At 41.8% G+C, this 15,912-nt stretch overlaps 1 protein-coding gene across 1 annotated transcript; it reads right to left on the bottom strand.

Moving 5' to 3' along the window:
- Positions 1-658: 658 nt before the first annotated feature.
- htr1e (5-hydroxytryptamine receptor 1E) lies at positions 659-13,148 on the bottom strand. Its single transcript, XM_032543651.1, has 2 exons — positions 12,944-13,148; positions 659-1,951 (listed from the first exon to the last, which is right to left on the bottom strand). The coding sequence occupies exon 2, from the start codon at positions 1,880-1,882 to the stop codon at positions 749-751; it is 1,134 nt and encodes a 377-aa protein (XP_032399542.1). The 5' UTR covers positions 1,883-1,951; positions 12,944-13,148; the 3' UTR covers positions 659-748.
- Between the last annotated feature and the right edge of the window lie 2,764 nt (positions 13,149-15,912).

Genomic DNA, 15,912 nt, shown 5'->3' with positions numbered 1-15,912 from the left:
CATTAAACCCTTTTTCTCTTAGAAAAAAGAACTGCATTCCACTTGACAGACTACAAAAGGAAAACCAGCAGTGCTGGACCTGACCCCCCCCATTCACATCACCTCACAAAGGCAGTCTTAATGTCTATAAATAATAATAATAATAATTTATAATTTATAAATCCCGCAAAGGGAAATTTATAATTTACACTCTGTTGTTTTTACACACAGGCCTGAATTACACACACATGCTCAGTGCCTTACATGCACTAATGGAGATATGTGTTTTTTTTTAGTTGCTGGGTTTTTTAGGGGTTGAAGCCCAAATGCTATAAAAACTCAAAGCTTATTTTTTTTGATGGGTTTTGTCAAGTATCCTTATGTGCAGGTCTGGTCTGTATAGGGGCATGGTTAGACGACTGCACTGGGGATGTGGCGCTTTCAGGGAAGCTGTGCCTCTGGGGGCTGGGAATGGGGGCTTTTGGGCGTGGAGCCTACTGCTGACACAGGGGATGTCAAAGGTTGTGGTAGAACTCCCCATCCTTAAAAAGGACCCCAAGCAATAAAAAGTAAGAGAATTGGAGGAGAAAAAAACCACAAATGATAATAAATAAGAATGAAAATCTATATGATGAATGGTAGTTATAAATAATTCTTTTATTGAAAAAAACAGGCAATGTATTGTCTGTGAAAAGCACATCACACTTCATACTGCCAGTAGAGATTACAACTTAGTTAAAGGTGTATACATTCCCTTCAAACCTCAAACCTATGCATGCTCTTTTCTCTTGAGTAGCTTTTTAAAAGCCATTTTGAAATCGTCATTGAAGCTGGTGTACAGCAGGGGATTAATGAGAGAGTTGATATAACCCAGCCATGTCAGGAAGTCTGATAAAAGCGGAGAAGGCTGTACCATTTGCAGACCCACTAGGACCTCCTTTGAAAAGAAAGGCAGCCAGCAGATGATGAAGGCCCCGAGGATGAGGCCGAGGATTCGAGCTGCTTTCCTCTCACGTGAGGTACATATTTGGTTCTTCTCATCCTGCCCGTCCATGTCTGTCTCAAGGGATGAGATGCGGATGGTAGTGTTGAGTTTGTCAGTAGCCAGCATGGGATCTGAGTTGGACAAGTCTGACAGACAAAATGTGTGGGAAACACGGCAATGTTCTCCAGAGTTCTGACTGCCCAGGCTGCGGCTGCTGAGGTGGCGAGAAGAGCCACGCTTCTGGTAAAGAGTTTTTGCGGCATTGTAAATCCTGTAGTATAAGATAAGAATGATGAACATGGGAATGTAAAATGCCCCCAAAGTAGAGTATATAGTGTATCCCAGGTGATCATGCTCTATGATGCACTGTTTGAGGCTGCCGCTGCTTGGCCTCTGCCTCCAGAATAAGGGTGGCATGGATATTAAAACTGAAATGACCCAGACTATTCCCACCATGATGGCTGCGCGGCGGGCTGACCTCTTGCGAGCATACTCGATAGCTTTGGTGATGGCCCAGTACCTGTCCAGGGCAATGACGCACAGGTGCAGGATGGAGCAGGTGCAGCAGGTCATGTCCACGCTCAACCACAACTCGCACACCACCTGACCCAGGGACCATGTCTCCATTGTGATGTAGAGGATGCTTATGGGCATCACGAGGAGCGCCACCAGGAAGTCAGTGACGGCTAGAGAGCAGATGAGGTAGTTGGCGGGCAGGTGGAGCTTCTTGGTGGTGCAGATGGCGACGATGACAGCGGCATTAATGAGCGCAGTGAGGAAGGTAAGGAGGCTGAGAACAAAAACCACCACCGCGATCCCGTCTGTGAATTGGATTGCCTGCCGGCTGCTGGCAGGTGGGACGGTGCAGTTTGTGATGTTGGGTCGGGCGCTCCACCCTGGGTAGCTTTCCTTGTCCATCCCTAGACCTGGGCTGGCTACTTCCTCCCTCCCAGGGAGACAACGCTCCCTCACAAGTCAAAGGTCAGTCTGAAACAACAAAACAGGCAAATAGCGCATTAGAGACAGTCAAAGTACCCTTTCAGTGCTCTACACCCAGTTCAGGGTGCTTCCTGCAGTCCACACAGTGCATGCTGGGATACTCTGCAAACTGATATGAATAGAAATCTACTGGCAAAGAGAATGGAAATATGTGGAGATTTGTTAAGGTTTTACACACACACATACACACATTTTAACCATTTATTTATGTCCACAAGAATTGTAAAACATTGTACAGGGACACAAATATTATAGATGCGGTACAATACATATGCAAACTCATGGACCAGTTTGGGGTCCCCTACTGGAGCTGCTGCCCTCCGAGACCCGATACCGGATAAGCGTACAAAGATGGATGGAGGGATGTTATGTCTATAAAAAAGATCATTTCAGTGTCTTACTAGTCAACCAGTACTGTTGTTGACCGGTTTTAAACAACCAGAAGCACAAAGTAGAATCAGAAACCTCATTTCAAATTGAGATTCAACTTTTCCATGGATATTCAGGATCCAAACAGGAGGATTACCAAAGTTGTTGTTGACTCCGTGTTTCCTCTAGTCTAGCACATTTACAATGTATAAGTATGACAGTTTTGTCACTTTTGTATTTCCCCTGCCTGTAAGTTACATAAATAGCTGCTTGTCACTGCAATCAATTCACAAATAAATCACAGCTGACAAAGCACTAATCAGCACTGACCTTGAATAAACCATAGCCTGAGGTTCCTTTATGTCAATTAAGACACATTTCATCAGTTTATCACAAATCTCCCTATCACAAGACATTACCTTATACATGTGCTTAAGCAAAGTGTCTAGATAACCCCCAACATCGCTCTTCAATCTGAAAACATTTCCACAGTTCTGCAAGAGTAAAATGTAACCATCTCTTCAAGGAATGTAGCATCAGATGTCTGTTATTCAGGCTCTGACGAGACACTGGCTTTTACAACAATGGTAAATTCAGAGCGATGCTTCAAGGACTTCAGCCCTAAATCATGTGTAGAGCAGTTAGTCACGCCTGGGGAGCCTGCCAGTGAGGGCCATTACTCAGCTGTCATATCACCTGGAAAATGGATGGCCTTTCAAAGTGGAGATTGCACGGATGATTTTGTGTCATCATACAACTGGTAACATTTTGGCAAAACGTTGACAATTTAAGCATCGGGGCACCCTGAATGCCCACATGCAGACAGTCGATCCTGACCTTTAAACGGTCAGATTCCATCTTTGACACTCAGTAATAACTGAATTATACAGCACTCTGCGGTGAAGTGACCATGCAAAACATATTAGTCTACTGAAGGAAAAGGGAAACATTAGTGCAGAGCAAGATAGCTGAATGGGAAGATAAAGTGCTGTCACCTAATAACAGTGCTGTCACCTAATATGGCCAAATATCACAAGCAAGAGAAAGAGCATTGACAGACTGCATGGTACGCCTCGAATCCACTTGCTCTTTTTTGATTTTCCATTAGCAAAAGCTTTGGATAGTATCTGGTACCTGGTATTTTTTGGTACCACCTTCATGGAGGTTACAAGCAAGCTGAGCTAATGCTAGAAGTACTGTTCAACAACAATAAGAACCAATTTATACTATCAGTGTGTGTAATCATGTTCTACTAATGACTTAAACAAGCCAAAAATAATGTAGCATTATTTGGTTATTTGGTTCTAAATTTCTATAATGGATTAATTAGACTGGCTGGTCAGGCTAACAACAGCCGTATTAGCTCTGTATAAATAATGTAATCTGCTTGTGAGCATGTTCTGTCGCAGTTGCAAGATATGACATAATCCTGTTGCCATACGTTAATCTCTATAGCAACAAGAACACACATACACTGGCACTTTTTTTTTATCACTTTGGTAATATTATCACAAGCAGGTGGTAAAACCTCACAGCTTAGTACAAAACTCAAAGCAGATCATCAAAATGGCAGTTTTTTCAAACATGTAATCACATGTTAAATTGACTAAGTACAATACAATTAATTACACAGTAACTTTTTCACCACACCTTCAGTGTGTCATCAGAGAACAAAACCTTTCGTATGAAGTAATTGGCTTTTTACAATGCAATGCACACACAACTTTTGATGTGCTTCTCTTTTGATTTGCATTAATACATTTCACTAACATTGGTTCCATCTGCTCTTAAAGGGTAACTACCATTTTTTTCAACCTTGACCCTATTTTCCTATGTTTTTGTGTCTAAGACAGTCGGACTGAGGGGAACAACAATCTTTGAAATTGGTCGGCGAAACAAGCTATAATGTAAGATAATAGGACAATTGTCCAGCTTGTACTGTATTTACCTTCACTTAAGTGCTTGTTTTGCCACTAACAGGCTCAGATTAATATTCTAAGTGTCTAAGTGGCTTCTAAGTATACCTTTTGTGAAGGTATATAGAATCTAGAGAATTGCCATATTAACTTACATTGTAGCTTGTTTCGCCGATGCCAACTGCAGCGATCTTGCCTAATACTACCCATCAGTCCGACTGTCTTAGACACCAGGCCAGAGAGTTGGACATGGGTACCAACAGAGAGGTCAGAGAGGTGGGCATGGACACCAACAGAGAGGTCAGAGAGGTGAGCATGGGTACCAACAGAGAGGTCAGAGAGGTGGGCATGGACACCAACAGAGAGGTCAGAGAGGTGAGCATGGGTACCAACAGAGAGGTCAGAGAGGTGGGCATGGACAACCAACAGAGAGGCGTAGAGAGGTGCATGGACCCGACAAGAGGTCAGAGAGTGGGCATGGACACCAACAGAGAGGCCGAGAGGGTGGGCATGACACCGACAGAGAGGTCAAGAGTGGGCATGGACACCGACAGAGAGGTCAGAGAGGTGGGCATGGACACCAACAGAGAGGTCAGAGAGGTGAGCATGGGTACCAACAGAGAGGTCAGAGAGGTGGGCATGGGTACCAACAGAGAGGTCAGAGAGGTGGGCATGGACACCAACAGAGAGGCCAGAGAGGTGGGCATGGACACCGACAGAGAGGTCAGAGAGGTGGGCATGGACACCGACAGAGAGGTCAGAGAGGTGGGCATACAGGAGGTCAGGAGGCATGGGCACCAACAGAGAGGCCAGAGAGGTGGGCATGGGCACCAACAGAGAGGTCAGAGAGGTGGGCATGGACACCGACAGAGAGGTCAGAGAGGTGGGCATGGGCACCAACAGAGAGGTCAGAGAGGTGGGCATGGACACCGACAGAGAGGTCAGAGAGGTGGGCATGGGCACCAACAGAGAGGTCAGAGAGGTGGGCATGGGCACCAACAGAGAGGTCAGAGAGGTGGGCATGGACACCGACAGAGAGGTCAGAGAGGTGGGCATGGACACAACAGAGAGGTCAGAGAGGTGAGCATGGGCACCAACAGAGAGGTCAGAGAGGTGGGCATGGGCACCAACAGAGAGGTCAGAGAGGTGGGCATGGGCACCAACAGAGAGGCCAGAGAGGTTACTTTGAATACTGTAAAAAGAAAAGATTGTAGAAGATTTCTCCATTGATCACAACTTGAGTATGCATAGAATAGATATTATCTAGACGTTAAATTCTGTAAATGTTGGACAATGCAAGTGCATTACCTAAAGTACAAATATGTAATCTGTCTTTTGCACTACTGTAGCATATTACTTTCAGCACTTTTAACAGTGACATGAAACATGTATCTTTCATTGTTTGTTTCTAGATTCACTGGTAGTTAAAACAACTCAACTGAAAGAATATCATTATGTGATTAAACCATACGTTCTCATGACATTTAAAAAAAACTTATATTTTGAATCAATGGTTGTGTGGGGAGAGATGTGTCCCATCCAAATGAATGCACAATGGCAAGTTTTGAACGAAAGACTAACTGTAACTGTGTTACAAGTTTGGTGAGTTAGGAGTTGTGTTTTAAGAGTTGTAGCACATAGTTGCAAAAATAGTACCAAAGCGATAAAAAAAACTTGTAAAATATGAATCCATGCTTATTTATTTAAAAATATTTCAAACAATAATCCATTTTTGAATAAAAAAACCTTTAATAATTTAATATATTTGAAATATAGAAACAATCAAGACTGAAAAGAGTATAATTCTTTACACTATGTACAAATTCCCTGCTGTAGTATGAAAGTAACATGATTTTTTGAATACTGTAGAGCCCTATTCTCTTATACATAATGTATATGTTTTTTTCCCATATGGAAAACTTCTAAATTTGTCTCTCTGGTTCATCTTACCCTGGTGAGAGCGCCAGGCAGAGGGTAATGTCACACACTCATTCAATTCATCAGTCTGACATTGACTGACAGATGTAATTCACAATATGATGAAGGGGTCAACACATGTGTCTCTTAGTACAGACAGCTGCCAATGCCACAATAAATCTACCTTTTTTTATGATGTAGAAACTGCAGAAAACCCTTCATGAACCATTAGTTGTATTTGTTGACGCAACTAGAAGGCCTTCTTGTTTTAAATAGGCTAAAAGAATGGCAATTCAGCGTGCTTTTAACCCTTTGTTGAACAGAGAGTGCCATCTATCTGGCTCAGAAAATAAAGAAAATGCTTCAATTGGACATCACTACTTATTTGAGGCTTTTTTTTTAATACAACTATTGGTTCATGAAGTTTGATTTGGACATCACTAAGGTGTTATGATGAGAGATAGCATGTGTTACACAGAAGTGAAAGGTTTTACTACCTCTCCCTCTTGCTGTCCTTGACTGTTGCTCTGAAAAATGAGTTGGCTTTAGGACAAGCCCCACACAGGCTGCAGTATATATCATGTGGAGAATCAACAGCACTGCTTCGCTGATTTTCTACTGCAGTGTGCCCTCAGTGACACCGAGATCGAAAAGTGGCTGATGGTATGCCAATGGTGGTACCGCGACATAAGCTGATTCCTGAGGGGTGTGCCGCTCACTCCAGCAGCATATAGAGGTCGTTGGAGTAGTATGCTGCTTCTGTTGTATCCCCACATACTGACAAACAGTAAAGTCATTTCATGTTTCTTTGCTGATGTACCTAAAGTTAATCTCGGGGCGCTTGGATAGTGCACCTAGTTGCGCCCCATGTACAAAGGCTCAGTCCTTGCTGCTGGGTCGCGGGTTTGATTCCAACCTACGGCCCTTTGCTGAACGTCATTTGCCCTCTCTCTCACCTACCTATCTACAGCTGCCCTGTCTAATAAAGGCCTAAAATGCCCCCACAAAAAAATAATTACAGCTAACCTCAGCTAACGTGGCTACTGCTCTCCTCGCTATCGTAGCCTGTCTGACTAATCAATAACAGAAATATAGAGCCAACTAACGTCAATCAAATTAAAGGAATGTATATGTTTCTCTCCTCTATTCTGTTGCTGGTATGTGAGCTATGCTTCAGAAATGACAGTAATTTCATTGGGCACTGGGAGTGAGGTTAGCAGCGCTGCTACCCTGCTGAGACCTTCAGGCCCACCCACACCCACTCCCACTCCCCAAGTTTGCGCCGGGGCTTCAGGCGGCTCATGCTGCTACCTTTAGAAGAAGGCAGCACCACCAACAAGCCCTTATTTTATCAAAAAAGGGTGTTGAATTTTGGGCGAGAAAGTCCCCACAGACACTCAGACAGCATTACTTGGCACAGCAGCAAAAATACGTGTCACATGCTCAATCACCATTGTTTTAACTCAAACTTTGATAGATAGCAACTTAACAGACAATTAACTACATGGACATCTTATGGACTACAACTTTAAGTGTCATTAACTCAGAGTAAATGATTGAAAAACTGACCGGGTAAATCGTGACACAAACAAATTCAACAATGGAGAAAATATATATTTTCATCAGTGAATTGTGCCTTAAATTCCTGGAATTACAGTCATCAGCCTGGTCAATATTGTAATGAGATTTACTGTGGTACAGGAAATGACACAAAACAGTGGCTGTTCCATTCACAATTTTTCTTTGTTAAGCAGTGAACATCTCTATATCATGGTTCAATAACTGCTATTTTTGACTTTCTACACAATTAAATCAGCAAAGGAAACAGCACGTTCAGTAAGCAGAGTGACTCATGGTAAGCGAGCAGGAATCAAGTTACGTTGCATTGCTGTTGTGGAGGATGACATGCAGAATGCAAGGCCATCACCTATGGAATGGCATTTTTTTTTATATTAAATAAAAAATACACCTATTTATTTCTATTGTTGTCCTTGATGGCAAAGACCGGAAGATAGTCCTGGCTCCGGGGCCAAGCCCTGCTTATGGATAACACACTGTAACATCAGGCTCTAACCACAGCACAGGAACACTGTGCTGGACTACTTACATACAAACTAATTACCTGACAAGTTTATCCAGTGTAGTCAATGGGACTAATTCAAGAACAATTTGAAATTTGAATATATTAAGCCCCTCAAAAAGACAATTCGTTTCCAGAAAAGAATAATTACTTCAGTTTCAATAGGGCCTAAAAATACAAATTCTTTTAAATTCATACATTTTGCATGCCCTTACGAACAGTGACATACAAGAGTGTAATATAATAACTAGCGATTAAGTTACAAAATATACTTTGTACAACCTTATCTTAACAGTGTTTCCTCTGCGTTGATGTGTTGAGGGCGGCCCGCCACGGTAAAATGTCTGCCGCCGTGGTATAGGGCAGACAAAACAGGATTTCCACTGTGTGCATCACAAACCGCCGCTCCTTCAGCGGTTTATGAAAAATCATAAAGTCGTTATTACACTACTCTGCCGTCTCTCTCTCTCTCTCTCTCTCTCTCTCTCTCTCTCTCTCCCTAAGCAACTGGAACAGTGACAGGATGTCATCACTCGTGAAGTCATGGCAACCAAGTTAACAACAGGGGGAGTACTACTTGTCATCAATCTTAGGCGTCTTCACTAGCTGAGATGAGGTGGCTAACCGTAGCACGCAGCTCCAAAAGAACTACTTCCTGTCCCTGTTGTGCAGGTATTCCACAAGTGGCCCTGGTCTAGAAGAAGTCTCTCAGCTGATCCTGCCTTGGACTGACCAAAGCTGGAGAAAGAGTTATCAAGCTGATGGAATCTTACCGAGCTACTGAGCATGTGCAGCTCCCAACAAAGATAGGATAGAAGTGAGATGTCTCACTCTGGAGCTAAAACAGAGACCTAAACACACAGGGTGAAGACAGGATCTGCAGCAATGTGCAGTACAACAAAAATATGGTGCTTTTTAAAAAAAGGATATGGCCGCTTTAATGTAAACCACTCTCCACTTTGACTCTACCGCAGTTTATGCAAATGTTACAGCCAGTGTTAGATCACCCAGATCACTATATAGAAGCAGCTAGACACATGTTAGATCTTCAGCAGGGGCCTGGGAGTGTTGCTGGTTTTTCTGTTGAGTTTAGGAGTCTAGTTGCTGACGCATGATGGAAAGAGGCTGCTCTGCCCAATAAGCCTCCTTAATGTAGATGTGAAGATACTGGCTGAAGTTCTTTACATTTTTTTTAAAGTCAGACGTGTGTTTTCAATAGTCTTTACACGTTGTCTACCTCTCAGCATCAAGAAGTACTTTTAGCTTTGGATGCCGAGAAAGCTTTTGATTGTTTGATCAGAATTATTGGTTTTATGTTCTTAAGCTGTTTGGTTTTGGAGACATTTTTATTTCCTGGGTCAAATTGTTGTACACTTCACCTCTGTCTTCCGTCAGAACTAATGACACTTACCCCGGCTGTGGATCGGCTCCGCTGCGTGTCGGCTCCGTGCTCCACCGTCCGGATCTGTTGTGGAACAACTGTGGCCATGACTGACTGCTGAAGTCTTGAGGACGCACGAGATCTCGCAAATTCACGTAGAATAGAACCACAAAAACACCAACAGTTTGTTTCCATACGGAGGAGTAGAGGGGAAACAACTCTGTGCTGTTTTCAAGGTGTAGAGCAGGGAGATGTGATCTGCCGTGAGCACTTTCTATTTTGTTTTGAAAATTAACCAGATGTTTTACTTGTTTCTGTGCTTTAATGAAAACCAAATTACTCTGACGTTGTTCCGGAGCGGATCCGCAGCCGTTCCGCATCCTGTAGAATTTGGGGGTTAGTCACCATGCTTTCCTCTTTAGCGCGGGACTAGACACTGTTGTCCAATGTCTCCTCTGCTTTTTGGATTGGTAATGGACAGTGGCAAAAAAGTAAGTATGCACTATCTGCAGTGCATAGGGGCATCACCAAAGCAATGATAAAAAACAACAACAACAATTTTTGGGGGGGTATTTTATTTATGTAGCTGCTTTTGTGTGTTTTCAAATAATTTCTGCATTTCCTCCATGTTATATAACAGTTTAGAGGACTAATAGGCGCCCCCCGCTTTGGAAAAGCTTGAGGAAGTGGAAAAAGACAGCAAAACTGTCTCAGAGGCAGTTGCCGTCTGGCGAGATTGTCAGCATGGAGTTCCTCATGTGCCTCTTGGTTTGGTAAGATCTATTGTCAGAGATCGCCTATGTCAGCAAGGCAACGCAAGCAGTGACCTTCTCGATGGACACTCCCTTTAGAATGATAGACTCTCTTAAAAGATTCTTGCTAAAGTATGGAATAGAGGGCTTTCAAAAATCCCTTGACATTGCACGCCAAATAGCCATTGAGATGGATGATTGCCCTCAGTTTAGAGAGAGATGATTCAGAAAGCAAAAGAGATTTCATGGCCATTTTGAACAGGAACCTGAGACCTATTTTAGGTTCATGGTTTTCAATGCAGTTGTTGGCACAGTGATTCAGTAGTTGTCTGACAGATTTTGCAAAAGTTCATCTTTCAAATGGAACACATGACAAAAGATGAGTTGGAGGAATCAGTGTCAAGATATGCCCTAGTTATCAATGATGTTTCAAAGGATATCATTTAGGAAATTTACCCAACAAACCGTCTACTTAGGGTCATGAAAAGGCTCTGGATAAATTAAATTTCCTCCTACAGGAGACCCTTGATTTGGTTTTTCCAAATGTAACAGGAGCCCTGAGAGTTTTTCTGACAATGCCTATAACAGTTGCCTTTGCGGAGAAATCATTCAGCAAGCTAAAGCTGATGAAGACATACTTTTGTTCCAACATGAGTAATGATCGCTTAACCCAATAAGCTGTGATTTTAATTGAAAACAGTGTGGCACAAACTTCTTTGTTTGATGCAATACTAGATAAATGGGCAAGTTCAAACGCACGCCAAGTTACAGTTCATACAAAGTAAAGAGCGCTGTAGAATGTTTGGTGGCAACATTGTTACAAGGATTGGGCATCGAGAGCTGGTTCCTGCTTGTTGCTGCATACCCCCCTGACACTGGGTGTTTGCGCCCCTGGTAATGGAGCGCCTTGCAGCCACCATTATGCAGCGTACAGATGTCAAAGGGATCTTTAGAGAAAATCAGGAACACAAAATTTCTTTGTATGCCGACGATGTCCTTCTGTATACATCTGACCCTCTCATATCTATAAGTGATCATTACTCATTTACCAGCCCCACTCATATCTATAAGTGATCATTACTCACATATCTGACCCTCTCATATCTATAAGTGATCATTACTCATATATCTGACCCGCTCATTTCTATAAGTGATCATTACTCATATATCTGACCCTCTCATATCTATAAGTGATCATTACTCACATATCTGACCCGCTCATATCTATAAGTGATCATTACTCACATATCTGACCCTCTCATATCTATTCTGCAGATTATCAGTTTCATTGACTTGACTGGTTAAATAAAGGTAACTAATTAGCAAGGAATGAAAAAAATCCATCTCATTCTTTCTTTTTCTATCATCTCATTCCTTTTTTTTCTATCCCACACACCACACACACACACACACACACACACACACACACACATGCACACACACACACATGCAAAGTGACTCAGTACACCCACTTTCCACTTGAACCAATTCATGCATCGCTGTATTATACTGAATCTTTCACATCATGACAATGACTATTTAGCATAACTTTTTACCTTTCTGACCTCAGTCTGACATGATCTATAAAATGCACACACAGGCACACAGACAGACAGACTCAGCTAAACACAACTCAGAATACTTCCACACTGACACACTACTGCTGTAACTGGTTATGGTTAATCAATGCTTGGCTGCACAACATGTTCCTACATAGTTGTTCATCCAACAGCTCTTTTGATGAAGCATGCATCAGAAATGTCAGCTGTAGAAATCTTTGTACAAATTTTTGGACCTGACATTCTACAATTGAAAATGACAAATGGTGAGTATTTGATTGGTTTGATTCCAGTCCTACACTCAACTCACTAAAGCCCTGGCTGCAACTACTGATTCTTGTCATTATTGTTTCAGCTGTCATTTGAATTATAAAATGAATGGTTTTGCCTCTAAAAAAACCCCACAAACCCAGAAAATAAATCATCCCATCAAAGAAGCTGCAAAGAGATGTCTGGTTAATGAATAACCCACGCAATTAAAATGGTTTGCTGTTAGTTTTCTATTGATCGTGTCAGTGATTAAATTGATTAATTAACTATTTTTTTTCAGTACTTCTTTATTGTAGTTGTTAATTGCGAAAAAGCCCATGGCAAACGTGTCGCCTTATTGCTCATTCTGTCTCACAAACTCAAAGCTATTCAAGTAGTAGCCTAGTGTCCCTTCTGAATTAAATGACCATCAACTGACTTATCAAAAAAAAATACTTTGCTATACTTTGCTATTGTAAGGCTGGATAGGTTAGGCTTTTAGTCCAATTATAATATGTTATGTATGTGGTACTTTATGGTGTTTTTGGTATCTCCTGTTTCATTACAATAAGACACGATGTCAGATAATATCACCTGACTGTAGCTGTGGCATCCACAAAGCACCGAGTCAATGAAGGGAGACTGCTGGAGGGACTGACATCAGGCTTTTTTTTAATATTAGTGCAGATGAGCTGCACCTGTAGCAACACAAACCCCATCTATCCATTCACAGACCCCCCCCCCAGCTCTAACTTACCATTGACGTTTCGTCACCAAGCCCTCTCTCATCTGCTCCTCTCATCCCGCATGTTAAGCATCAACAATTGGTGGGATGCGAGTTTTGCGCTCCTGTTGCACAAATCTGCAGCGTTTTCTCAGCTCTCTTCACATAATGGGCAAACAGAAAAAAATTAAAAATAAACTTACGATGACCGCGTGCACTGATTCACGGAACGAGTATCACGTCAACCATCTGCCTGGGGAGAGAGAGCAGCACATGAGGACTTGATAAGCCGGTTTCCTACCGCGCTCCGTGGCTGCTGATCGCCTCTTCTCCTGCCGACGCTGTCCTTAGAACCATAGATCAAGCTGCTGCCTTCAAGTGATGTCGGAAATTTTGTAATTATGACTCTTGAGCACGTCAATGACTCGACACTATAGTAAAAAGCCTACATCTGACATTTTAATTCAAATACACGACCTGCCGTTAGGTAAAGTTTTTTAATAAATAGACTTATTAATATGTCCATAATTTCTTTTCCAAGTAGGCCTAACGTTACTGTAGTGCAAACAGGTCTGTACAGGGCAGCCAGTAGCACACCTGTGAGCAGATTACATGCCCAACAATGTAATCTGTAACGTATTCCTATAGGCCTACATTACTCAATCTGAGTAACGCATTCTGAATACTTGGATTACTTCCACATTGAGTTGCATTTTTTATTTTTTAAGTGTAGGAATGCGGCCATCAGATCCTGCTTACTAAACAGGCCTATTCTGGTGTGTTCTTCAGTTCCAACTGGCCGAATGTGTTAAGCCCAAGTCTCCCTAAAGTGCAATATATTATAATTTACTGTAGGAACAAACACTATAAGGGTATGTTTATGCAAAAGATGTTTTGCTTGGTTAAAAGAAAGAATAATCGACCAATTTTCCCTTTTCACTTTCTTTATTTACTCAGCTGTTAAAATTGGGAACATAGCTCGAATTAACTGTGTCAAAATGAATGTTCTCCCCCGTTTTTTGTATCTTTTTCAATGTGTCCCGATTTTTTTAACCAATTCCTTTTTTGGTCGGGTAGATTCTCTTGTTTCAGATTTTCTCTGGGAGGGGAGGGTCCCTAGATTGTCTAGACAATATTTACATTTATTGGGCTTCCAATATTGGGGTTTTGACAGCCTGGCTTCGGTGTGGCCCATCCTCTCCTGAGTGGCTTGTAATGGAGGCGAGTTCAGCAAAACCTGTGTCTCTCACAGCTTTATTGTATTCACCAATTAAATCTTCGACTGTTGCTTACACAAAGAATAGCGTAGTTAAAACCTCTCTTAAGATTTGGACTCAATTTCGGCGTTTTTTGGTCTACAACTCCTCTCTCCATATGCTCCTATTGCAAAAATCATGTTTTTTCTCCCTCTCTCACAGACAAAACTTTGTGATTTGGTCAACCTTGGCATTCGGACCTTTAGGATTTATTTATTGATGGTATCTTTGCTACCTTCAACAACTCTCTGCCAAATTTACTCTTCCATCTCGAGATTTTTTCAGATTTTTACAGTGCGTAGCTTTGTCATAGTAATTTTCCCACTTTCCTAGACTGCCTAGGACTCTGACCTTGATTCCTTGCTTTGCCCTCCTAGGCTGAAGGGATCTATTTCGATTCTTTATACCCGCATAGCTTCGATCCGCGCTGAGTCTTTAGGTTCAATCAAGGCCCTCTGGGAGGAGGATATAGGAGAGGCTATCCCTGACGAGCTTTGGTCACGTATCTTAATACGGGTGCATAAGTCTTCTATATGTGCTAGACACTGTCTTATTCAATGCAAGCTTGTGCACCGCGTTTATTATACCAAGGCTCGTCTGTCTAAATTTTATAGCACGGTTTCCCCAGTCTGTGATAGGTGCCAACAGTCTCCTGCAAACCTTATACACATGTTTTGGCTGTGCCCCCAGCTGAAGAGTTTTTGGACAGAGGTATTTGTCGTTATATCACACGTGGTTGGCAGAAAAATTGATCCGAACCCCCAGAGTGTCTTGTTTGGGGTGTTTTTGGGGCCATCTCCTTTGTCCTCTTCCCAAGAAAATTCCTTGTCCTTTATGACCATTATTGCAAGGAGGATAATTCTTCTTAAATGGAAATCACCACAACCTCCTTCTTTCATACTTTGGTTGAGGGATATTGTTTATTTTCTTAAACTTGAAAAAATTAGGATGTCACTACGGGGTTCCTCTGACAAATTTGCAGAAAACTGGCAGCCATTACTACGATTGGTTGGTCAAGTTAATTTCCATTCTGTCCCAGTCTAGTCCTTCGTATATGTATTTGTCTGCTCATCCTGTGTCCTTTTTCTCGGATCTTCCTTTTCTTATGGTTCCATATTTGCTTTCCTGGGCACAAACTGCACTTTTTTTTTTTTTCTTTTTTTTTTTTGGTGTAGCAGAATGCATCTTATTTTATTTATTTCAAAACTTTTTTTTTTGTGTATGTGTGTCCTTTTTCTTAGGACTTTTCCTTATTACATGGAGGGATTGAGGTCGTTTTGTTGTGTGTTTGTTTTATAAGTCAAGGGAATTGCATGGTTTGTTTTATATGTATCTCATTGTAAATGTATGGCTATGCAATTCTTGTTAAAAACCAAATAAACAAAGTTTGGAAAAAAAAAAAAATTGGGAACATAGAAAAACATTAAATATTCTGTTTCTGTACAGAATTTGCTATTACAGTACAAAATGTTTTTCACTGAGCGACCAAGTGCATAGGTGTTGCGACTTATCACCAGAAGAAAACCTGCATTTTCCCTTACCCGTTTCCTATTTAACGGGATAAAAACATAAAAGGATGGTGTGAAAGATTCCATAAAAAATGTCAAGTTACAGCTGACTATATTCACATTAAAGGAGAATTCTGGTTGTTTCCAACACTTAGCTCTGTTTTCTGTAAATGTGGAAGTCTGTCAGGAGAGGGAAAGAAACGAACCAATCGGTGCTGTCTACACCGAGTTATCCTCC

This window comes from Etheostoma spectabile, chromosome 18 (assembly GCF_008692095.1).
Source record: "Etheostoma spectabile isolate EspeVRDwgs_2016 chromosome 18, UIUC_Espe_1.0, whole genome shotgun sequence".
NCBI lineage: Eukaryota > Metazoa > Chordata > Actinopteri > Perciformes > Percidae > Etheostoma > Etheostoma spectabile.
This window is presented reverse-complemented; position numbering and strand designations above follow the sequence as displayed.